The sequence below is a fragment of the Oreochromis niloticus genome, linkage group LG12 (assembly GCF_001858045.2).
Source record: "Oreochromis niloticus isolate F11D_XX linkage group LG12, O_niloticus_UMD_NMBU, whole genome shotgun sequence".
In the NCBI taxonomy this organism is placed as follows: domain Eukaryota; kingdom Metazoa; phylum Chordata; class Actinopteri; order Cichliformes; family Cichlidae; genus Oreochromis; species Oreochromis niloticus.
This window is the reverse complement of record NC_031977.2, coordinates 529,396-554,843: the sequence shown is the minus strand read 5'-3', so window position 1 is coordinate 554,843 and position 25,448 is coordinate 529,396. Positions and strand designations below refer to the sequence as shown.

The following is a 25,448-nucleotide window of genomic DNA, read 5'->3' as shown; positions in this document are numbered from 1 at the left end:
TATAAACATGTAACACTAAGAGAACTGAATTATGACAATTTTTTACACACATAACAAGTTATCAGACGCTGCAGGTTCTGTAACCATCACATAACTAATACACATAATCTGAAACATCCTTTTAATTATTTTAGCTGTTGTATCGTTGCATTGTTAGCTGCAGGTCTCAGTAATTGTTCTGAGAGGGATTCAGAAAATTGAAGGCTTCCTTCAGCCAGGCATTGTGGTTCAGAGAATGACTCAGCCGCAGACTGGTCACTCATAATATCCTGATCTTACCTATCCTGTAAATGATTCTGTTTTACTTATGATACCTGACAGAACAAGTGTATTTCACAGAATAGGAGCACAACTGAAGTCCATTCTGAAGTCCATTAAAGTTGTATTAAGTTAATTATTACTTCATGATTTGTTTTGGTGTATGGTGCTGTTTCAGAAAAGATTATTACAACCAAAGTAAATGTAAAATTTATTTTATAATCCTCTAAAAACATTTTATAATTTAACTTAAAAGAATGAAACATGAAAAATAAAGTGCAACATTTTAGAGCTGCGAAACTTTCCAAAGCCTGATCTCTCTTTATTAACTACCTTTCAGTCTGAGAAGCAGTACTTTGTTAATGACACAACTATGTACAGAATATTACACTGTACACATGTGAAACCCAGGGGTTCAACTGGGCTCAAACGATTTGGAACAATGTTCAATACTAATTTCAAACAGTTCAACATACAAACAAACTGTTGCTGAGAAAAATTTAAGAATAAAGGAAGACAAGATATTATTTTCCAAGGTGAGGACTGCTCAGCCATGAACTTTTAAGCTCATGTTCTAATTTATTTAAAATTTGTAAAATCAGATATTAAATCTATAAACCTTTTTTCTTTTGGGGGGATTTTTTTTTTTGCTTGATGTTGTGAACTCTCTTGGACAACTCTCTTATACAAATGTTGTGTTATTCACAGGTTACATGTGAAATGATGCCTTATGTTGGACTGGCTAAACCTTGATTACATTAAGGGTAGCAGATAGTAGGCTAGTTAAAACAGTCCAGCTCCGAGCGATAACAAGAAAGAGCAAAGAAAAATCTTTACTCAAGAGTTTCACCTGAACTCAAAACAGCTATTTTTTCATCAGGTATAATGGGCAGCTAGTAGCTTTGGATGCAAATTATATGCAGATGACATACTCAGCCATGAAGCCCCGCCTCTCAGCTCCTCCCAGTGACACAGGGTTGAAACTGAAAAGAGAGAAAAAAGCGAAAAGATGCGTTAGGCTGTTCTACTTCCTCTGGGTCATTAGTTAGATTTAGTTGAGCCCTGTTCTCACTGTCATCATCATTATCCAGTGTATTTAAGCCCTCGGTTCTTTGTCTCTCCATCGTCGATTCCTGGTGTGTGTTTTCAGTCTAGCTCATTCATTCAGTTCATCCTGTCTCCATAACTAACCTGTGAGTCCTGCGTTTGGGTCCTCTGTGTCCATCCCCCACACTTGGTCTGACAATTCAAGGTTTAAGGAATACTTGGCTCAACAGAGCTCTGATTTTGTCAGCATGGCTGTTCCTGTTTTTTGTTTTGTTTTTTATCAGTGAGCTATCAGTCAGTAAGATGGCCTAGTGTTATGGAGGAGTGTTTTTTATAACGTAACAAACTGTTTCTAGATTAGTGAAAACACCATTTCCTCTCCAGTCTGTGGGTTACCTGATTTAAGGTGCATGTTTGAAAATCTGTTGGCTTTTTTTTTTCAGAGGAGCCACAGTATTCAGGGTAGTGAGGATGAAACACTATTGATGAGATTACCGACCTCTGTGGGAGTAGACTTTAGGTAGTTCTATACTGTGCTGACACATGGCACTGAAGGAGATAACAGTGGACAGACAGTGTAATGAAATTCAGTGTTTTCCAAATGTAATGCTGTCTTAAAAAATGGTCAGACAAAAGAGGACTTGCTGTTTAATGTTCAGTTTCTTTGCTATATGTTGGGACAAGATCCAGAGTGTGATTAAAATGATGAATGTGATCATTTACATTCTGAGTTTAGCCAGCTGCCTCTAAAACCCGAGGTGTTGTTTTCATTATTTTCACATCTGCATGAATGCTTAAATCATATATTATAATCATAATAATAATAATGAATATTGTGGCGAGCTCAGACAAGGAGGAGACAGAGGTATTGTTTGGTCTTGCTTCCCGCGAGCTAGCCAGGGAGCACAGCCATTTATTTAAATCTGCGCAAGAGCACTGCCGCTAGCGAACTGCCCCGCGTGGCAACCACAACAACAACACAAAATGGCGCTCTCTCACCCGGAAACACACAGTTGCAGAGACAGCGTCACCTGTAACCATGGCAACAGAACATAAATGTCAATAACAAAACCCCGAACAGCCCTGGCCCGCTACATAGCCCCCACCTAAGGGGTCAGTCGTCCCCGACAACCCCATTACCCAACACAAAGTCCTGTAAACGTCCATGTGTCTTCCTTCGGCACGCAGGCCGATCTCGACCAGCAGGGGAAGAGTCACTTAGATGAGAACCTGGGTTGCCACCAGCATCCCCTGCCCCAGCGGCTGCTGGAGCGGGCGGGCGGTACGGTGAGAGCCTCTCCTGGTGCAACACCGCCACGCGCCCTGGGCCCGGCATGCGGATCCGGTACACCACTTCTGTTAGCCGCCCCACGACTTCCGCCGGCCCTTGCCAGTGACCGCACAGCCTGGGGGACACCCCTCTCTTGCGAACCGGGCAGTACACCCAAACCTTGTCGCCAGGCACGAAAGCTCCCCCTCGGCACCTGGTGTCGCAGGCTCTTTTCTGTCGTACTCCGCCGCTGACCCGGGCCTGGCGAGTGTAGTCATGAACCACTCGTGGCCGCTCCCTCAGCCTCTTGTAGCAGTCCCTGGCCACCAACACGCGCCGGTTCCCTGCCTCGGGGACGGGGAAAGGCCCTAGGACGTCTCCTCCCACTCTCTCCATCGGGGCCCCCACCCGATGCTGCTGCAGGGGAGCAGTGGGGCGTTGAGTGCGGCCCTTCCGTGCCGTACAGGTGTCACAGCAGTGCACATGAAGTCCCACATCCCGTCGACAACCAGGCCAGTAGAACTGCCCCCTGAGACGGCGGAGAGTTTTAGCATTCCCATAGTGGCCGGCCCCCACCGAGCCGTGGACAAGCTTGAGCACCTGCGACCGCAGCGACCGAGGCACCAACAGCTGCGGGAGATCCTTGCCCTGTTCGGGGGCCCGCCATCTCCGGTACGGGAGGCCGTCGTGGGTCTCCAGATTGTTGTACTGGGAGTAGTAGGCCTTTACTTCGGGCCCCTGTCCTGACACCCCTGTCCAGCCTGGGCGTCGTGCTGCCTCCAGTCAGGCCCCCACCTGAACCAACGTCGCATCAGCCTCCTGCTCCTGCTTCAGCTGCTGCATGGTCAACGAGAGCCATCCCCCTCCGTCCGCTGTGGCCCGAGCAGTAGCCACGCCCCGTGCCTCCTGGGCCCGCTCTCCCTGCCGTTTCGAGAGGGGCAGCTGGCATGGGCGCAGACAGATGGGTTGAGCAGAGCCGGTGTCGATGGCGTGCTGAACCAGCCGCGTCTGCCTGCAGTCTCCGCTTCCCTGCTTTTGACCGCACTGGAGGGCCAGAGTCTCTGTACCAAGAGTGATAGCCAGCTTCGCGGTGTCAACGCAGGCCCCCCAGCGGGTCAGCAGATCAAGGCCGATGATGCACTGGTCTTGGATGTCAGCAAGCCAGAAGTCGTGCACCAGCTCCAGATCCTTCACTCGGATCCGCAACGGTTTCTTACCCCGCATGTCAGTTCTCTCCCCCGTCACTGTCATCAGCTGGGTGTTGGTGGGCGACCAACCCATCACAAGCGGCCCGGATGTTCCAGGAAACACACCAGGTTGTATTAGGGAAATGGTGGACCCCGTGTCCACCAGGGCCTGGCAGGGCTGGTCCTCAACACAGCAGCTCAGGTAGAGTCCCTTGAGGTGCCCGACTAGGCCCGCCACCGTGCATCGTTCTTGGAGGGGGGCAGGAAGCTGGAGCGGTGGTCCTCTCGCTGTACCGCTCCCCCTCTCATCCCCCTGAGGCCACATAGTTCTGGCCTTTGGGGCGGGCGCCAAGCAGTCGCGCGCCACGTGGCCAGGCTCATCGCACCGGTAGCAGCGGTCGGTCGGTCGACGGGGACGCCTCCAGGGCACCGAGGGCTGTGGCTGGCATATCCCCGCGACCTCCCTCTCACTGTCGCAGTCTGCAGCTCTGATTTGAGAGTAGTTTGGGGGGCGCAACTGCTGGTCAGGTCGCGATGTGAGCACAAGCTCGGCCCTTTCAGCCTCAAGGAGCGCCTCACGGAGAGTCTGAGGCATGGCCAGGCGGACGTGTTGGCGTAGTCACTCTGGGAAAAGTCCTCGCAGGAAAGCATGCAGGCTAAGCTCCTCACGGGCTGCTGCTGGGAACTCTGGGTAGCCACGACGAGCATACAGCAACACATCCGCTGCAAAGGTGCCCAGGCTCTCCCCCGGCCTACGGCTCCGGTTGGTCAGCTGCTCCCTGCTCTGATCAGTGGAGTGCCGCTGTCCAAATCGCCTCTCGAGTGCTATGGTGAGGGCCTGGAGCTCATGCTGCTCTGACGGGGCTAGGTCAAGGAGTACCTGCAGTGCATCTCCTTCCAATGCTAGCGCTAGGTGTGTAGCAGCCTCTTCGTCGCTCCAGCCATTATGCCTCGCGGCTAGCCGTACTTGTGAGAGATAGGGCTCTAGCGGGGTTAGCCCATTGTATTTCGGTACCTTAGCTGCCGTTGCAGGCATCACTGCTCGCTGTCGGGGGCCCGGCGTGTCGGTCGACAGAGGCAGCCCATGATGCATTGTCCTAGCGTCGGTCGCCACGGGCCGCTGCCGCGGTGTGCTCGCGCCGTCGGGACCCGTCGGGACCCGTCGGGGGACTTACATGGCCGCTCGCTTGCTCCAGCCTCTGAGTGTCTCTCTCCATTCTGGCGAGGGTGAGCTATCCCACTTCTGACACCAATGTGGCGAGCTCAGACAAGGAGGAGACAGAGGTATTGTTTGGTCTTGCTTCCCGCGAGCTAGCCAGGGAGCACAGCCATTTATTTAAATCTGCGCAGGAGCACTGCCGCTAGCAAACTGCCCCGCGCGGCAACCACAACAACAACACAAAATGGCGCTCTCTCACCCGGAAACACACAGTTGCAGAGAGAGCGTCACCTGTAACCATGGCAACAGAACATAAATGTCAATAACAAAACCCCGAACAGCCCTGGCCCGCTACAATATTTTATCAGAACTGAGTAATACTAAATAACAAATAGTTTGAGAAATGAAGGCTAAGAGTTGGACTTAGCGATATCTCATGTTTAATAGATTCAGTTGTTTATCCATTGGTGCATTCGAGGGTGGTATATTAGTAGATGACCAGCTGGACTTACTGAGCTACAGCCACAGAGCGATGGTGGCACAAGAGATAAAAGGTGGAGCTGTGGGTGGCAGAGTTGAAGCTGTTAATGTTGATTTTAGTAGTGACCAGCATGAACAGGAGGACAGGTGAGTACGTTAGAGGGACGGCTCAGGGTGAACTGGTTCGGCTCAGCCACGAGGCAGGACAGACTGCTGGATAGGAGGAGATGGAGGGAAGTGATCTGCTTTGGATGTAGTCGACAGAAAACAGACATTCTGATGAAATAAAAATAATTATTCACGAGTACCTTAGAAAAATCTGTATGTGTTAGGGTTTAAACATTTTGAAGACAGATAAAAGTTATTTGATGGGGGTAGGGGCAGAGAAGAGGAGAGGAGAAGAAATGCTATTCTTTAGAGAGTATTCCCACTGGGAATAATAGGTGCTGCACAGTGCCAGCACCAGACACTTCCCCGGAACGCGACAGTCAGCTTAATTGCAGCTTTTAGGATCATTACTGCTCCCATGTGAATGTCAAAATGGACAAGGCTAGTGGGCCTTTGACAAACAGGCAACCACCACCCACTGCTCTGCAGTCACAAGGGGCAGGCCCACAACTGAAGGAAAAATACAGGCCTTGTTTGTTGTCTTCTCTCCTTTAAAGCAAAGGGAAAAATACCACAGAATATATTCTGGAAAATAAAGTACTGCCATGTTTCAAAAAGTAAGCATAGTGATAATCATGTATCTCTCGTTTTGAAAAGATACATCTAGAACAAAATAATGCATTTTTTTAAAATGTGTGTTCAAACAGAGCGTATGTCTATATGTAGACAGGCAGGTTTATATCTATGACTCTATGGATCGCTCTCTCGCTCATAAAAAGAACTTGTACATTACTTAAAGTTCAAGTAGATTCTTTTTATGTGTGTGTGTGTGTGTGCAGGAGTGTGTGTGTGTGTGTGTGTGTGTGTGCAGGAGTGTGTGTGTGTGTGTGTGTGCAGGAGTGTGTGTGTGTGTGTGTGTGTGTGCAGGAGTGTGTGTGTGTATACGAAAGCATGCTTTTTCTTTCTCTTTAAGACTTCTGACCTTTGCAGCCTCCAGTTGTCATGGCTGCGAATGGCTCATTACACATCCGCTAGTTGAGGAGGCTATTCATCATTCAAGAGCAGAAGCTTGTACCAAACTCAAGAGCTGCAGGGAAGTGCCTCTCAAAGAGCCTTGGCCTCGTCCCTACAATCATCCAATGAGGTCTTCCATTGAGGATGATTCCTCATAGTGTGGAATATAATGTAAAGTACTCCTTGTGAAAAAGCCCTGTCAAAAGTCTTTGCTTGTTATAATTCTGTCATTGATGCCTTACTACTGTTCTTCAGACGACGTTCGTCTTGGCAGTTGCTTTCTGTCTATAAATTCAAATCCATCTTTCTATTGGAAAATAATATTGTAAAGTAAAAGTTATAAGTTTTATTTTTTTTTAAAACACTCCACTTCCTCGTCCCTTAGAGATGATGTCTATTTCCTGATAACAAATGGAGAGGAGCTTCATAGTTGATCTCGAGGCACCACAAGTAAGCTGGTAGCAAAGAGCACTGTTTGGAAGAATAAGTCCCTGTAACAGATCAGCTGAAGAGGTTTTTACAACAGTCCACCCTAGAAATAACACTGCACAGAGGAGTTTATAGCATCACTCTAAGACAGGGTCTTATTTGGTAAAATTCTGCAGCTTTAAAAAGGTAGAGATTAGTTTTATGTATGAGCTTAATTATTCATAACTCCGAGGTTCATTGAAGACCACTGGATCCTGGATGATGCCATCCAGGTTCAGTATTTTGTTATTTAATATATAGTTAGTCAAGTCAGATAGCCCCGGCCTTTGGGTCTTTAAGACATGTTTGTAGATCAACCACTTGTATTCATCTGGGTTCACAGGCACCGCCTCTGGCCCTGTGGTGGTGGGACAGGCTCCACCCCACTGTGACCCTGAATTGGGTAAGTGGAAGAGATTGTTACGAGTTCAAAGTATTGGAGATGGATACAAGAGGAAAACCACAATAACAACACTGGTCCGGCCGGGTTGAGTCAAACGATTATTTTAATGAACACACGCGTGGGAGATGAACACTGCACGCAGACAGCATCAGATCTCAAAATGGTGGAGCATTGCTCAAACTCTTATAGCCTCTAGTGGCCCCCACCTAGTCATAAAAGCCTAAACATTCACATTCTTTCTCTCACACAGCGCCTAAGCTATGACCTTGGCTCCCTGTTTATCTGCTCCTGCTGAGATGGGGCAGAAAACCTCTGCGGTACATTCTGCTCTCTTCTAATCAGACAAATAAGATCATGACTCTCTGAAAACAGTATTTCTTATAACTCAGCCGTATAATGCATCATAAAACAATATCATTCATTCACAATAAATCAGCAGTCTAATGTAATGCAAATCAGTTTAACAAATGTAATAGTTATCACCTTCTTCTAATTCAGGAGAATAATGCAAACTAAAACTACATAATATTTCACCATCTTTAATTAGGGGTAAAACATGGCATAAGGTAATATTATAATCCCACATTCCCCCTTTTGATCTCTCTCTCTCTTTTTTTTTTAAAGAGATCACTTACACCCTGCAATCCAGTGTTGCAGGGTTCATTTCTTCTTACCCCTGAGGCCTTTTTCCCCCTTTAACGGGTGAACCATATGTGAGATGACCTCTGTGTTTGCGCAGTTCAGATGCAAGATGGATGCATGGATGGAAGTATCAAATGTAACAAGTGTTTCTAATGTATGTTGTTGAAGGAAAACTCCTCATTTGTTTTAAATTGGATATATCCAGCATTGTATTCTAGTCTCTGTAGTAAATGACTGATATCACATGCAGGATAGGCAGCCATGGCGAGGTCGTAGTGACCCTCAATAACATCATTTTTGAGTATTTTTGGTCCACTATCATAAATAAATATCATACATTTTTACATAAAGGAGCTTTGAATGGATACTAGTTCAGCTTCTGTTCCATATATCAAACCACTGGTGTGGATATGTTTGAAATTATAATCCTGGTGGGACTTGGTATCTTTGGGATGATTATTAAAGCAGGATTACATGTGGAGAACTGAATCAATAATAAACTATTCAATATTTAACAATAAGTATTGAAAATGAGTCACATCTCATTTATCTGTGCCGTAGACTTCCGCTGCAGTCCATAAACATACTTTTGCTTTCTCGCGTGTTGAGGTAACATGACAAAATTACTCTTATTTTTGAAAATTAAGATTTTTTCAAAATAGAAAATAACACACTACATTTTCCATCTGTGTTATTGCAGGGAGTTTTTTTTTATTTCTTTTATGTGGGTTTAGCTTACATGTTTGATTTTATTGATTCTAAGCAAAGTACTGTGTGTATCTATATGTGTTGTGCATATATAGAGCATGAAGCATAATTTCATGCTTACCATGTGAACAATAGCTTAGCTGTGGGAAAAATCCCTCCTGACTGTCCCTGTCAGTTGGTGCTGATGGGGCAGAATCAATTTCTGGTGTGATATGCATACCAGGCAAGAGCATTTTGAATGATTTTCCAGTCAAGCTTGTTTTGGTTTTCAGTGTTGTTGTGCCAATTTCAGTGGTGACCCTGAGCACAAAAATCCAGCCTATCAAAACAAGGAAGGTCAAAACTCTCAGGTGTTGTGCTCGTCTGAGTGCTGCAAAGCCAAGTGTATTTTCATTTTCACCCAGAGAGAGGCTGTGATAGTAACAGAGGATAAAGGGTTAGCAGACAGCACATCACTTCGAGTGCTTTAACGCCATACCTGATTTGTTTTGTAGCACTGCCACTCTGCCTTGTTTGTGCAGCATGCTAACGCTCCTTTAGCTGAAGCAGTTGGAAGTCAGATTTAGTTTCCATCAAAGCACAAACTTACATTTAACAGCAAACTTTACTCCAGCATCTCCAATGCAAGTCAGACAGCAGACAGCCTGTTGCTGCCACATACAGAGAGGAAAGCTGCAGTGTGTGTGTGTGTGTGTGTGTGTGAGTGAGTGTGTGTGTGATGCTGGCAGCATAAAACACTCACTGGATCATTCCCTGTAAACCTCTGTCTGTAGGACCCCTCTCACATCATCCTGTCCAGCGCCAACAACCATCAAAGTCATTTAAATTTCTTCCGTCCTCATCCTGATGCTTGGTTTGAGTTTCAGCAGCTTCTCTTCACCATGTGTATGTTTGTAAATGCACTGAGTTGCTGCTGTGTGATTGGCTGATATTAAATTAAGAAATGTGTATTTATTATTTATTTATTTTCTGCATCAGTTCATTTTAAATCTTCTGGGAGGCATCTGAACCTTCTGTGGGATCTAAGTCCTTTTGCTTAGTACTTTTAATGTCAATCGTATAATGAGGAGAACAGTCAGAACATTGCTCAAGTTTAAGAAACGTCCCTTTCAGGTTTCCCCTCAAATGAGCTTTTCTGTCATCACTATAAACTGTTAGCTACACTGTATAAGGAACGTACGTATGTATGTCAGTTTTTCTGGTTTTTGTTTTTTTACTTTATTTGTGGACTGAGTGAATATGTGTAATTGATGTCTAATCCTACTAAATTAGAGACAGAGTTCCAATCATCAGACCCTCTGTGAGCTCGGTGAAAGAAAGAAGAACTCAGTTTTAACAGACAACTTCAGAGGGCTTTGCAAAGTTACAATAAAGGATATCTCTGACAGTTTTTCTAACTTCTGTCAGATAGTTAATAATAATAATAATAATAATAATACTTTTTATTTGAGGGCACCTTTCCAAAACCCAAGGTCACCTTACGAAGAGAAAAAGATATCAATTAAAAAAAGATTAAAATAGATTAAAATTAATAAAACGAAGTTACAAATAAAAACAAACAAACAAGATTATACAACAAGTAAAAATCTGTATTAAAGCAAGTAAGCCAATTAAGCGACATGACATCACCAATACCAACATGGCGACTGAAATAACACCTGTAAATCAACTAAACTGGCACATTTTCCAGGAACAGGTGCAATCAAAGTCTACATATATTCTGCTCATCGCAATGCATAGCTCCGGCTCTGGAGCCAGTTTCCTGGAGAGGAGCTGGACTCTGTTCCAACCCGGAATGGTCCTTGCTGAGAGGCGGTGGGCAGGGATATTCATGTGGCTCTGGGTTGCTGCCTGTACATAGGGGTTGTTCCTGCTGGACATGAGGGTTATTTCCCTGCAGCTTTGGGTCAGCTATTATGTCCTGACTGTCCTTTTTGCTTATGTGCTGAATGGTATTTGAGATCAAATCAGTTCATTATAGCCCCTGAGGACCCTGTTACCGTTGTTGTCAATTCCTTGTCTTTTTATTAGATCTGCAGCTGCGTAAGTTTCATGAAGAAAGAAGCCGAATTTATAACTACCACCTGATCCAACTCACCACCTGGTGCTAGGTTTGATTTGGGGTGAGGGAGGATGCTGCAAAGGCCTGACGTGCCTCAACATTTGGTTAGGCTGGGCTGGGAGCATTCAGAAGAGAACTTGGTCTGTGGGATCTTTAACTCCCACCTCTGGCAGAGCTTCAAAGATATCAAGGGGGCCTGGGACTGAACGGACCATGTTCCTCACCTCAAATGTTAAAGTGGCTGAAGGGAGCTGAAGCCACAAGGTGGTTGGTGCCTGAAGTTATGGCAATCCCCAAATTAGACAGTGGACACTAGAGGTGAGGGGAGCCAGTAAGCCAGCAAATCATCAGGTAACGCAGGAAGGGAAGGTGGGACTTTACCTATACTGTGAATAATGGGAGTGGGTGTTGTTGACTTCAAGAGTCAGGCAACGGAAGGGATACCTAGAGGATCTCCACCATCCCAGCTTCCACAGAGGAAGCACAGCTTGGGGATAAGAGAGATAACTCACAGACTGGAGCAGCCAGGGATTGAACCTTCTGATTAGTAGACCGCTCTGCCTCCTTAGCTACAGCCACTTTTGAGGTCACTGATGTAATTAAAGAAGTCCTTGGTGGCAGGGCCCCTGGTGTGGTTAAGATTCCCTCTGATTACCTTAAGTCTCTGGATATTGTGGTGCTGTCTTTGCTGACTCACCTCTGCAACATTGGCTGCAGATCTGGAGTTGTGCCTCTGAATTAAAAAAAGGGTGTGCTCCACTCACAGCAGGATCGCACAGCTCAGCCTCTCTGGAAGGTCTGTGCCAGTGTACTGGAGAGGACAGTCCATCTAGCAGTCAAACCTCAGATTCTGTCCTGGTTGAAACACTTTGGAACAGAGCTTTATCTTCTAGATAAATGTGCGTGGACTTGGAAAAGGTAAGTTCAGTCAAGGAACCGCACCTCCCTGTTGGAGACCTGCTACATGGTGTTTTTAAAGATTTGGACTGATCCCTGTATTAGACTACTGTGCCTGGTAAAAAATGTTACACTTAGGGTTAGGCCTTCCACTCACACGTCTGAGTACACATGCTTGGGTCACAATCTGACAGTGCGCTCAGATGCAGTGGCCTCTTTGGCAACAATGGTAAATGGCCTGTATTTGTATAGCGCTTCACTAGTCCCTAAGAAACCCAAAGCGCTTTACACAACCAGTCATCCACCCATTCACACACACACTGGTGATAGCAAGCTACATTGTAGCCACAGCTACCCTGGGGCGCACCGAGGCTGCCGGACACTGGCGCCACCAGGCCCTCTGACCACCACCAGTAGGCAACCGGTGAAGTGTCTTGCCCAAGGACACAACGACCGAGACTGTCTAAGCCGGGGCTCGAACCGGCAAACTTCCGATTACAAGGCGAACTCCCAACTCTTGACCCACCAACAATAGGTGCTAGGTGTTCAGTTAATACACACTATGTGCAAGGACTGTACTGAAGCCCAATATAGCTTTGAATCCTCATCTTCCTGGGCACAAGCAAGTTGTACCTATGACCACACTGTTAACAGGGAAGTTACACAGCTTAGGTATACTAATCAAACCAAGGCCTACATCTGCATGTAGAGTGAACATGCTGAAAGCAGTGTGACAGAAACTGGAAGGTTGTCAAGCAAAGTCTCACTAAACTACTTTAATCCTCTAGATCCATTGTCTTTACTCCTGACCAGCGTACACTCTTTGGAAAATCAACTGGACTACCTCAGACCTCATCAGACCGCACGGACTGAAATAAGCTCCTGGTGTGTGTTTATCTTCAATCAAACATGGCTGTACGGCATCCATGACACAGACATCCAGCTACAGGGCTAACACCATTCATGTGTATTCAGATTCAGATAAAAAGTCTCATTGCACTTGAAAGAGACCTGGCCAGTAGCCCATACAGGAGCACGGCAGTACTGGGCAAGACGTGTAAGAGTACACTGTGGAACATGTTCAGGGAAGCAGCCACCTACCACCGGCACAGCTGCCTGCAGGAATGTGACAGGGAAGAATAAGGAAGTCCATCAGAGACATAACTGTAGTCTATCTGAGGTCCCTCCACAGAGCAAGGTGTGCTGTCCTCCAGTAAGGACACAAAGGGTCTGTGAGATCTCACTCTCCCACTTTCCCAGTTACGTAAAAGTCAATGCTGAATTTCCCTAATGACTATCCCCCCTGACTTCCATTTTGATGAAGTCCTGGTCATGGGATGTACTACTACTAATGACACCTTCTCCTACACTTGCACTCCACCTTATCAAACTTGTCAAATAAGGACACATGCATCAGATTCCTTTGAATCACTTCCAGTTCAGCATTTAATACAATCATCCCCCCAACAGCAAGTGAGGAGTCTTGATGTGAGACCTCAACATCCCAATGAGTCATCTGATTCTAGACATCCTCACAGAGGCCGCAGTCAGTGCTCACTGGCAGCAGAACCTCAGACATGACGATGATAAACACAGGAGCCCTGACAGCCCTCTGCTGTTCGTGCTGCTCATCCATGAAAACAAATCTGAATCCAACCTCCTGGTACAGAGGGCTGATGACAGAACTGTAGTGGGCCTCATCAGAAACCCAGTGAAGCCCTTTACAGAGGGAGGTGATACAGTAACAGTCTGTCTCTTAATGCAGACCACACCAAGGAAACTGTAACTGTAACAGACTGGCCACCCTCACCTGCTCATCAGGGGCTCTGAAGAGTCAAAGGCACCAAGTTCTTTAGTGTGCTCCTCTCTGATGGTCTGCCAACACCAGCTCTGTCGTAAGAAGATGCAGGTGTGCAGCTCTTCTTGTGGAAAACAAAGAGAGCCAGACTCTGCACCGTCTACATCACTGTGTACTTTGGGAGTTGCACAGTGCAGTCTAGGTGAGATCAGCTGAGAGGATTATGGGGGTCCCCCCACCCCTGCCAATGCATCACAAGCCACTGCTGTTTTGAAGGACTCCGCCCACTCCACACACAGCGTGTTTGACCCTCTGCCATCAGACCAACACTGGTAGGTTGTGTAATAGCTTTTCCCCAGGGGCCCTAATACATGTGACTGTGTTTGTTAAATATGTGTATTTGTTTATGCACCTTGATCTATACAGAGCAGTATTCCATTCAGCTGCAGAGACTGTTTAATGAAAATAATATTAACTTGACCTGACTCTATATTTATAGTCTTTCCTGTAAGAAATGACGGATCAAATATGCAAATTCATTTTCTCTGAGGTGAATAGGAGGTAAGGTTAGAAGACAGCTACTGTAAAGGAAAATCACTGATAAACTGATAACTGTCTGATGATGCAGCTTCAGAGTTTAATCACCTATGGAAGGCTTCACGTCAGGTGTCTCAGTGGACAGTATACAAAGTTAACACAAAGAACAAATAGTTTGACTGTGTAGATACGTGGAATAAAAAAACATTTCTCTGAGTCAGAAATCATTAATGCATTGCAGTCCCGGCTCACTGGCTCATTAAAGTAAGGATTAAGGTGCACCTGTTTAAATTTTAATATGACCTATCTGTTCTGGACATCAGCCAGCTGGAGTCAAGTAGAATATGATATTTCCACACATTTTCAGTCAATAATCTGGGTTAGGAGTTAGGGTTTTTTATTTTTGAAATGTATTACAGACAAGATTTTTTCATGTCCAACATCTATATTGATACCACAAAATGTAGTATCTGATAATACCGTTACAATCTGATACTGTTACTGTTTCATTTCATTTATTGGCAACATTCTTCAAACATTGTCTCTGTTTCTTTGTGTGAGCAGCGTTAGGGAAAAATATTGTAACAACATTGTATTGCTTTCACTTGCAACATGTTGTTGACACTGGCACAAAATATCATCAGTATTGTTTATTGTGCATTGAATACATTCAGGCACTCTGAGTGTTTGACCTGCTAGCATTTTGCTAAGTTTTAGTGGGGGAATCAAGCCCCCCCACCTGTTTGTGTCTGATAGAGATGTTTACCCCACAACATTCAAGTTTATGAACTAATTATTTTTGTAGTAAAATGGGCATATTATTATCATTCAGGAGAGAAGGCTCAGACCAGTGTGACATATCGTTGGTTGACTGATTAATACTATCCTGGGATACCAGTAAAAACACGGTTATCTCTCATGCTGCAGGCCTGGAGATCAATGACGGGTCCCAGAGCTGGGTCACATTCTCAGTCAGAGACTTGACCGAGTCCCGTAGCGAGGCGTTGTCAGCAGTGAGTGTTTCACCTGCTGCTGGCTGAATTCCAGGGATTGAAATTCCTGGTGAAATTAAAAGTTACAAACATAATGTGATGCACTGGAAATGACACTCTTGTGTGTCCCAGCTTATGACACATGTTTGCTACAGGTCGCTCTGTCATGGTCCTGGGTCATTGATCAAGTAATTTGAATTTCTGGTCTCTTGTGTTTTTCAGGGTCTGCTTCTTTTGTAATATCAGTAACGTGCTAATATTCTTTGTCATGTATCTTATCCTCTGTTTGTAGCCTTTTTATATTCCAGCTTGTCTTCTTTTGTAAACCCTTTCTGTCTTTGTAGTTGTGTCCCGTTGTCAGTTTGGTCCCTCTGTGTTTCATCCTTTGTCTCCCCCGTCAGTCACGTCTACGTGTCCGTTTATCTCCAGTCCCTGAGTGAAGTTCACGTCTCTCAGGTCTCAGTGTGCGTGTTACTTCCTGTTTTATTTTGGACTGTCCCTCGTCTTGTTTGTGCTGTGCAGCTTCTGTCCTAATACTGTCTCCCTCTGTTCGTTGTTGCCTCCGTCTGTCTGTTTGACACGTATTTTGCTCCTGCTCTGTATTTTTATTGTTCTGTTTGCTCCACCTGTTGCCAGCTTATAATTTCGACTTTACTTCTCATACTTTTTGTCTTGTAGCAGGTCCAGTGATTTCCACTGATATACTGACCATGGGACCAGCTTACTTTCTGTATACTTTAAGTGAAACATGGAAGTGTACAGCAAAATGTTCTGAAATATTTTCAAATAAGTGCAAACTAAATGTTAATGTTACAGTAATTGTCTGCCTTGTTTCTACTCGCCTTTTCATAGTGTGACACGCCATTTTTATGTCTTGCTCTCTGACACAAAACAAATCTAAAAACACGTAAATCCCAGTCAGAAGGCTTCTTGTGGCACTGGTGTCCGCCCTGATCACTGGCTTTGTGTTCCCTTGGTTTCTGAGATCCTATCTGTGTGATGACTAGACTCTCTCTAAAACCCTGCAGATCCACATAAACAGTGAACTGCTGATGAAGATGCCCTAACTCTTATTTTATTAGCATGCAGACCTCGTTGATGATTAATAAAAACATTAAAAAGAAGGCAAGTTATTTCTATAATGCAAATTTCAGCAACCATTATGTTAAGGCACTTTCTATTGCATGTCAAAAACCTTACAGTATTAAAGAGAAAACCCACAGATCAGATCATCGCCACAAACAAGCAAAAAGCTCCCTTTTACCAGGAAGGAATGTGTTTAAAGGGTCAAAGCAGTAGTTGTTGCTAAAAGTAGAATGGGAGGCAGAGCCTTCAGTTTTCAGGCCCCTCTTCTGTGGAACCAGCTTCCAGTTTGGATTCAGGAGACAGACACTATCTCTACTTTCAAGATTAGGCTTCAAACTTTCCTTTTTGTTAAAGCATATAGTTAGGGCTGGACCAGGTGACCCTGAATCCTCCCTTAGTTATGCTGGTTCTGCCAGAGGTTCCTTCCTGTTAAAAGGTATCTTTTCTTTCCCACAGTCCTCGTTCACAGGCGGTCGTGTGACTGTTAGGATTTCTTCCTAATGTTTTAGAGTCTTGATTTTACAATGTAAAGCAGCGTACTTCTGTGTGATACACAGAACATGAACTTTCCAGTGAGCCCAACCTAAGATTTTAGATTCAATATTTTTAGATATTTTCGATTCAAATATCAAATAGTATTCTATTTCTGTAAAAAGGCCTCTTCAACTGACTTGCATGTGTTTGTTTTTAGTTTTGCACATTGGAGTTAGAGGCAATATCTGAATATGAATATCTAAAAAATATTAAAAATTAAAAACTGAACATTTCACTTCTCTTCTTACTATCACGTTGAATCAGGATGAGTAATTTAGGACAGATACTTTACATTGTTAGTCTTAGTATTGGTTTGTTAAAATATGAAATCCTGTGAAGTGAATATTTTTGTACACTCAAAATACTAAAAAAATGAAGAAAATGTCACATTCATTCTACGTTTGAGCTGTGGATTCCAGCAGATTTCAGTGTGTGAAAAAGGTGGTCGGTACCTGGGTTGATAGAATATTTTAGATATTAAGTATTTAATATATGTTTCACAGAATTCGATATATCTGTTCTAACTTTGTACCATAAAATGTTTGTGGAAATCAGAGACCATCTAGTCAAAGTGTTGATTTGACAAAGAATTAAATAAATATTGACCAAATTATTTTCTTAGTTATGATCAGAGTACCCTCTGCATACTCCAGATTAGACTATCTACTGGGTTTTTTTAATTTGTAGTAGAACTTGTGGTATTTACACAACCCAGCATGAAATTTGAATGAAAATACCACGTTTGTAACTTTTTTAACTAAGAATTCAATGTTAAAATGAAATATATATTTTCTTTTGCACCATTCACACACTGTCACTTTGTGTCTTTTGCGATGTGAAGTTTTGTATTTAGTGTGCACTCCAATATTGGACAGCTTGATTTTGCTTTTTCATAACTAGTCAGTGTTTAGACATTGTTAATGCATTTTTCCCAAACTATCGGTCCTGGAACAAAAGGCCCGTGAAGAATTCTGTATTTTATCTTTAATAGTTTTTGAGACTTTGATGTTCAGATCTGCAACTGCAGACCATTTTCCAAAAAAAAGTATATATCTTGAAAAGTATTTGAGATATGACGCTAACATTTCACAGCAATTTATTCAGACCGTGGACCATAAAACATTTGGGCAAACTGACAAGAGTTCAGCTGAATAAATGTTATAAAATTTTGATGATTTTAGATGGAAGGACTCGGTTCTCCAAAATGACAAATATGCACATATTTAACAAAATTATTTTCTGAGTTGTGTTAATGCCAGAATTTTATGCTATTTGTTTAATAAGTGACAGCATTGAAAACACATATTAAATATACACATGTAGGTTTCTGTCATTAAAGAAAACGTGGCATTCAGCTGCTTAAAGCCTTTGACCAGTCGCTCTGTCAGACTTCCTATTTCTTCTAACCTCGGTGCCTCTGAGGGGTCAGGCGCCACATTTCTGGGAGGGTTAGTTCCCTTGCTCATTTCCCATGCCAATTCAATGTGGTCTCATCCAGAGGCCAGCAATTATTTCCCTCGGCCTGCCCAAGGTACACTGCTGCTTTTGTTCCTCGTCAGCTCTGAATACGGTCCCTGAGCCAGACAAACCTGTAGAGTACATTATCACAAGTCTTTGTGCTGGTGCTTAGCTTCCCTTCTATCTGCTCTATCTCTACCCACTGCAAACATAACAGCTCTAAAAAAAACAACAACACTTTATTATATGTAAAACTCTTACCATCTGCCATTTGTGGTCAAATTGAAATATGACTCTGGTCTTTGAGGCAAAGCCTTTCTTTAGTCTGAACAAAGCTAATGACTCAGAAAATGTGCTGAATAATTATTGTGCATGTAAGGTATAGACTGAGCGTTTCTATTATGCTCTTGGACTGTCAGAGTTTGACGAGAACATGCCTGGTGTTCATGTGAATTACAGTCTGGCACAACCAAAGATGGGAGGTGAGAAAGACATCATAGCAACCTATGGATGTTTAACCACGTCTTTTACACGTGCTGCTGAAGACTCCCAAACTCAGCAAGGTGATGTTTCCAAATCACCATCAAGCCAAAGCAATAACCATATAAACAGTCACTGTACTCAGATGACATGGAGCATGAAAGCTGCTATGGTTGGCAGCTGCTACCAACATTATTCTTAATTTGATTTTGGAAATTATTGCTACATTTGAGTTAAAAATGCTCGATCAGTAATGCAGAGTAAAACGCAAAATGATCAAGAAAACCATCCTGTAACTTGGCTTTTCTGTTCACTGCCATCCCTGTAATAGACATAGCAGCTTAGACTTTTAATCATATACTGTGCGTCCCAGCTATGAAGGACAGAACTGCATTTTAATATGCACAAATTACAACCTGCATTGGAGGTTAATGCTTTTGAAGTACAGTATTTGTATTGTAAAAGCTGGATACTTTGCCACTGGTGATTCAGGGCACGGACATCTTTTGTCTGTTAGACAATAGTGAACAATGTTGTGTTGTAAAGTTTGTCTTCTTCTGTTTTTCATTAAACCTCCTGACTTAGTCTGAGTGAGATTTTATTGTAAAAAGCTTTCAGACAGTCCTGCTGACGCTGTGGAGCACCACTTTACATTTCAGAGCAACCTGCATTTAGCTTTCTCTCATTCACAAATTTAGACAGATATGAATATTATTATTAGAAATTAGTGAAATTATTCAAATATTAAATACATTTCTAAATCACAACATTAGCCGTTAGGACAAAATGCTGATTCCGGTTGTTTTTTGAGATGTTACATTTCTTACAGTGTTTTTGTTTGTTTGTTTGTTTATTTTGGGGGTTTTGTTCAAAAACAAATCCGTACATTTTAATGTCAAACGGAAAACAGTGAGTATCTGTATAATCCAGACAAGTCGATATTGTTTACTATGAGCACCCCGCACCGCAGCCATGCAGTCACACATTCCCATACACCAAATAATAAACTCAAACACTGTTTACAGCCTGCAGTTTGGTCCACACTGAAACATTATAAAACAGCGATGTTCACAAAGCCCTGAGACTGTTTTGGATATTTTTCCAAATACTTAAAGCTTAAATTCACGGCACGGAGTGTCCTCAGTGCGTTTGTGGGTTATGTCACCTTTTTTTGTGACTCAGTTATTTAATGGCAAAGGGAATAGTAAGAATAGCTTTAATGTTTTTAATTTGGACTTTTCTTAAAACAAGTAGAATTTTTTCTATTGTGGCACCGTGTGCAGTGTCGAGTGTGGCCGTGTCTCTTAAAACGTAATCCAGCTTTGTGTAAAAATGAAGATACACGCGGCACATTTAAGACGGAAGAAGATTTTAAAGGTCGGGCGTTTTGTTAGGCTGGAGATGTTTAGCGGTGCACTTTGCGCTGCAGCAGGTAGCAGAGTATACGTAACCTGACACAGCATCTGCACTAACATGACACCCAATTAACCACAGTCTATCCATCCAGGCATTTAACCAGAGCTGATGTGTGTCCGCTCACAGAGAAACACGCGTCAGACGTGCAGGTAAACTCCTTATTGTCATTTTGTTTGTTGATTCCGACAGACAAGCGACAGACCAAACGCCTTGGGGTTTTTTTTTCTTTTTTTACTTCAGTTAAGAAAGTTACACAAAAGGTGGCAAGTTTGTTGACAATAAATAATAAATAATCTTGCTGCACGGGAACAAACAAAACATTTCCTTCCGGAGCTAACAGTATTTTTTTTAAGTTATTATTAATTTACACATCTTTGGGGAAGAAAAAAATGTTGGACGGACACTAACTCGCACAAATGTCCCACGAAGCTTGTGGCAAAATAGAGGTATACCTTGTTGCAAATGCTTTAGTACTTGGGTCTTTAAGAAAATCATGTAGTTAATGGAGAACCCCCGCCCACACCCCACACAGTCATTTATTATATGACTATATGACGAGGTGCGTGTGTCGAATTAAAAAAAACAAAAACAGTTTCTATTGAAAGTCGCGTGCGGAATTTCGCGAGTACAGAGAATTTCGAGCTCTCTCCTCGCCTCCGGGTCCCGTTCATCGGTGGAGCCAGCTTAATGCCTTCTCTGTTTGGCAAACGGGCAGCACCGACCGTCGCGGACTCGTCGCGTTATCTCCTCTGGACGTTAGAATGTGTGACTGTGGTAAATCCCATGATTGTCTTCACAGTGTCAAAATACAACCAGGGGGTTGCTTGGTGCAGTCGAGAAGGGTGATATGAAAGGGGCTGTGTGTCTGTCCACGCAGCGTCGGCTCAGGCCTCGATAGGGCTGGAGACCATGCTGTTCGGCGTATCTGGAAGCTGAGACGACATAGACGCTACTTCGCTGCCCGTCGAGTTCGAACCCGGTCCTCCCTCCGAGAAACTCACCTGCAGAGCACATTAAGCGAACCTTTAAAAGCACAGCTGAAACTTTTACACGTGCACACTAAAAGGCCTTGGATTACATCTACTCATGGGCAGGTCAGTGCTGCTGCTCAGGGACGGTGCCGCAGAGCAGTCGTGTCAGCAAAGTTCCCAAAGGAACTGCAAACATCGACGTCATAATAATAATAATAATAATAATAATAATAATAATAATAATAATAATAATGATAATGATAATAATAATAATAATAATAGATTAGTAGTCTACTGCTTTACAATAGCGAAATAAGAGAAGCGGAACGAGGATGGCCTGGTGTTCGCTTTCACGGGTATTTGAAATTCTGTTAATTTGTGAATAAACGGGAACCAAACGGGAACGGGCAGAAAAACACAAAAACACAAAATGCTTTAATTTTTTTAGAAAGCTGGTTTACATCAGCCGGGTGCGCTGCACGTGTCTTTGCCGTGTGTAGCCGGTGTGGAGAAAAAACACTGCTGGTCTTTCGGGTCACCCACAGCCTCGTGTCTGTGTTCTGAAGCGCATCTGACCATAGTCCCCCAAAATTTGACATATTTGAAATAAACGTGGAATGCCGAGCGTGGTTTTCTGTTCATGTCCACATCCACGGTTTCGGAGCTACTTCAATATTCTTCAACAGATTAAGAATTATGTACATATATATATATATATATATATATATATATATATATATATATATATATATATATATATATATGTGTGTGTGTGTGTGTGTGTGTATATGTATGTAACTTGAGTTTGCAAATAGCAGTGCTCGCAAATAACACAAACTATTCAAAAAAACAAAAATTTGTTCAGAGCAGCTGCTGAATGTCCCCAAATCGTAAAATCACAGCACTTGTGATATCAGCAGTGTGTTAATGTCTGAGCGCGAACCAGGAAATCACGAACCAGTTGTTGGAAAGCCGGCTGGTCGATGTCGCTCTGCAGCGCGAAGTCGCTGAGCACCTTCCAGGGCGGCTGGTAGCTCTGCACCTCCACCGGGTTGGCTTGGATGCCTCCGTCGTGCCGCTCCGGGCTGGCTGCCACCATCGGGGTTCCCGTCATACCCTGGATGTTCTGCAAGAAACGGCAGCATCCTGCTCAGCACCCCGCACAGTTACTGGGAGAATTACACTCGAGGAGGTGCTGCCGTGTAAACTCACGTGCACGATCGCTCAATCAGCAGAACAATCAATCACACAGATTATGTCTGTATTTCACAGAAATATAGACACGTGTGTGTGTGTGTGTGTGTGCGTGTGTGTGTGTGTGTGTGTGTGTGTGTGTGTGTGTGTGTAAAAACTTTGCGCATGCTTGACCTCAGAGCCCGGGTAAGCTCGTGCACAGTCCTTCTTGCCTGTCACGGAACTTCTGATTTGAACTTGATGAATAAATCTGCTCGGAGGCCTTTCTGGGACTGACACCTTGATTAATGACGGAAGGGGCCTGCCGACCACCGTGCCACATCACGGGGCTCTTTGATACACGGGCTGTCTGTGGATCGTGTGTGGTCGTGTGTGGGCTCGTGATCGCGTTAAGCACCTACCGTCTTGTCGCTGGACTGCTGCTGTTGTAGCTGCTTCATGAGCTGGCTTCTCTTCTTGTCTTTGCACCGCTTATTCTGGAACCAGACCCGGATCACTCGCGGGCTGAGGCCGGTCATCTCCACCAGCTGCTCCTTCATTAGGGCGTCGGGCCTCGGGTTGGCGTTGTAGCAGGTCCGCAGCGTGTGCAGCTGCTTCTCGTTCAGCACCGTCCGGACCCGGGTGGTCTTCTCGGGCTGTTTGTGTACGTGAGGCCGGAGAGCCGGCTGACGGGCAGAGATTGGTTCTGCTGTGGAAAAAAGTGAAAAACATGCGATCAAATCACACACGCAGACTCCAAACACGGACACGCGCGCGGACAGGACGCCCTTTAATTCCTCTCCACACACATATGCTTGTTCCACAATTTTGTGAATTCTGAATCTCTCTCTGCATGTTGTAGAAATTGTTTTGACTTGGTAACACACCCCCCCCCCAAAAAAAAAACACGCGGCTGTGGTTCCTGAACATCAGAGAACCTCAGAACTGCGCTCACACATCCAGAGAAAAGTGGCCTTTGGAAAAGACGCTTTTTCGTTATTTAATTAGCTTCCGGTCTCATTCAATATTCGATTAATATGTGGAAGAACACTCTGACATATCGGAACCAAAGCCATTATTTGTAACAGCAGGAGGGGAGCAGGCTGCCCAAAGCCAATGAACATGGATAGGAATGACCAAAACTATGAGAAGGACCAGCAGCCGTGTTTACTGGTCCCCTCCAACAGGAATAATTGGACTTTTTCAGACAGAAGCGCACCTCGGGCCTTTCTCTAATCCTCCAACAGTCTGCAGGAAACAAGTTACACCAGCCAAAAGCATGAGCAGACAGCAGGTCCACTAAAATAAGGCCAACAAACCAAATATGACAGCAGAACAGTTCCACTCTCTGTGGCAGGAGGAACACGTTCCCCTCGATGGAAACGCATTAAACTCAGATCAAACATGGGCAGTAAATCCCTCTGATATCGCAGCATGCGTTTAACAAATTTGAAGCACAAGAAACGAAATGTTTTTCATTTTTAAGGACTGGCAAAAAAAAAAATACAGGGAACACCAAGTCAGCGTTGAACACACCGTGTGAGCTAAAGTGCCGGTCTGCAGCAGCAGCAGTCCTACCTGCCATCTGCAGCGGTCTGGCGGGGTGCAGGGGGCTCAGCGGGTCCCCGGGGCCCAGACTGGCCCTTTCCACCACATCGTGGTCTGCTCGACAGAAGAGCCCGTCTTCCCGCAAAGCAAATTCGTCCCCCGGGATGAGCTGCCGACTGCAGGCCACGCAGCGGAAACACTCAATGTGGTAGACCTTGGAACGGGCCCTCATAACGAAGTCGTTCTTGCTGAAGCCGATGTTGCATTTAGCGCATTTAATCCCGTATAACCTGCGAGGCACACACAATCAGGGCTGGGTCATTCACACGGCACACAGCGCGGCCACTGCACATTGATGATAATAATAACAACGATAATATTAATAAAAATTAATAAGTTTATTATTATTATCATCATTATTATTATTATTATTATTATTATTGTTATTATTATTATTATTATTATTATTAATAATAATGGTTTAATATTTACTTATTTGTAATAATTACAAAACGCCCGAGATGTCCACATTATTATTATTATTATTATTATTATTATTATTATTATTATTATTACTATTATTATTATTATTATTATTACTATTATTATTATTATTGCTGCTTCTGCTGTTGTGATTATTATTATTACAAATATAATTAAATAAAACCATCAGCTTGTAAATGAGCTTGGTGAAGTTTGTGACAGAGTGAGCTGTCTGCTGTCTGCACAGAAACGTCCTGCGGGTTCTCGCTCTGTGTGATTTTTCACACTTTGCTCCGGAGTATCCTGCGACCTTGAGTTGTGGTCTGGATGAATTATATTGTTCCAAAACCACGTCTTATCGCCGCATTACGAAATGCTGGCGCTACTTTCTACATAAGCTGCTGTATCAAGTAACTGTGATTCTGACAAGTCAAATGAAATGTGCCCGGTGACAAAGGGACTCCAGGGAGAGTAAACGAGTCCGCATCATCTCAACTTGATCTTGTAAATATCAAAACAACATAATTCCAATTTTCGAGCTGCTCCAGTTCTTCGTCCCGGCCCGGCCCGGCCGTCCTACCTGATGTAGTCCCGTTTACAGTAAGTCTTTCCATCCCTGACGAAGCACGTGCAGGACTCGTCCAGGTACTGGCTGCACTCGGCACACTTGAGACAGGCGGCGTGCCATTCCAGGTCCGGAGAGACCCGCAAGATATACTGGTCGTGGATCTGGTTTCCGCAGCCCACGCACAGAGACACCAGCCGCTTCTCTGGAAGGGCAGCAACATAAGAAAACATGAAACACTCTTCAGCACACCAATTATTATTCTTATCATCATCATTCTTGTTATTATTATTATTATCATCAAGACTAATATATAGGAGGTAACACAGCTTATATATATATATATATATATATATATATATATATATATATATATATATATATATACACACATATGCGTGTGTGTGTGCCGAGTTTAATAGGGGAAAGTCATATATTGTGTTTGCGGAGATCACCACGTAACTAAGTCAACTCTTAGTTCTGAAGAATTAAGTTCCAGCATGGATCCAACATCGAACACATGTCTTACTTTTCGGCGGATCCCCCATGTCTCCCATGTCCACAAAGTAAGGCGACGTTAGGTCCACTGTCACAGCGGGCTGCGGAGCCTGGAAGCCTGGGTAAGTCCTCCGCTGCCGGGCTGCCGGACCAGGAGCTGCACTGTCCGGCTCGGATAGAGAGTGTGTGTACGTGTGTGTTTCCAG

General features: G+C 44.0%; 1 protein-coding gene across 3 annotated transcripts; it reads right to left on the bottom strand.

The window, feature by feature from the left end:
- Positions 1-896: 896 nt before the first annotated feature.
- Positions 897-25,448, bottom strand: isl1a (ISL LIM homeobox 1a). Of its 3 annotated transcripts, none has more exons than XM_025897154.1 (6): positions 25,274-25,448; positions 24,760-24,949; positions 23,727-23,986; positions 22,571-22,857; positions 21,934-22,101; positions 897-1,241 (listed from the first exon to the last, which is right to left on the bottom strand). In XM_025897154.1, the coding sequence occupies exons 1-6, from the start codon at positions 25,299-25,301 to the stop codon at positions 1,212-1,214; spliced, it is 963 nt and encodes a 320-aa protein (XP_025752939.1). In that variant the 5' UTR covers positions 25,302-25,448; the 3' UTR covers positions 897-1,211. The 3 variants fall into 3 exon arrangements, with proteins under 3 accessions (XP_025752939.1, XP_003457079.1, XP_005461885.1); XM_003457031.5 differs by lacking the exon at positions 897-1,241 and adding an exon at positions 20,215-21,005; XM_005461828.4 differs by lacking the exon at positions 897-1,241 and adding an exon at positions 20,215-21,005 and having other exon boundaries at positions 22,571-22,854.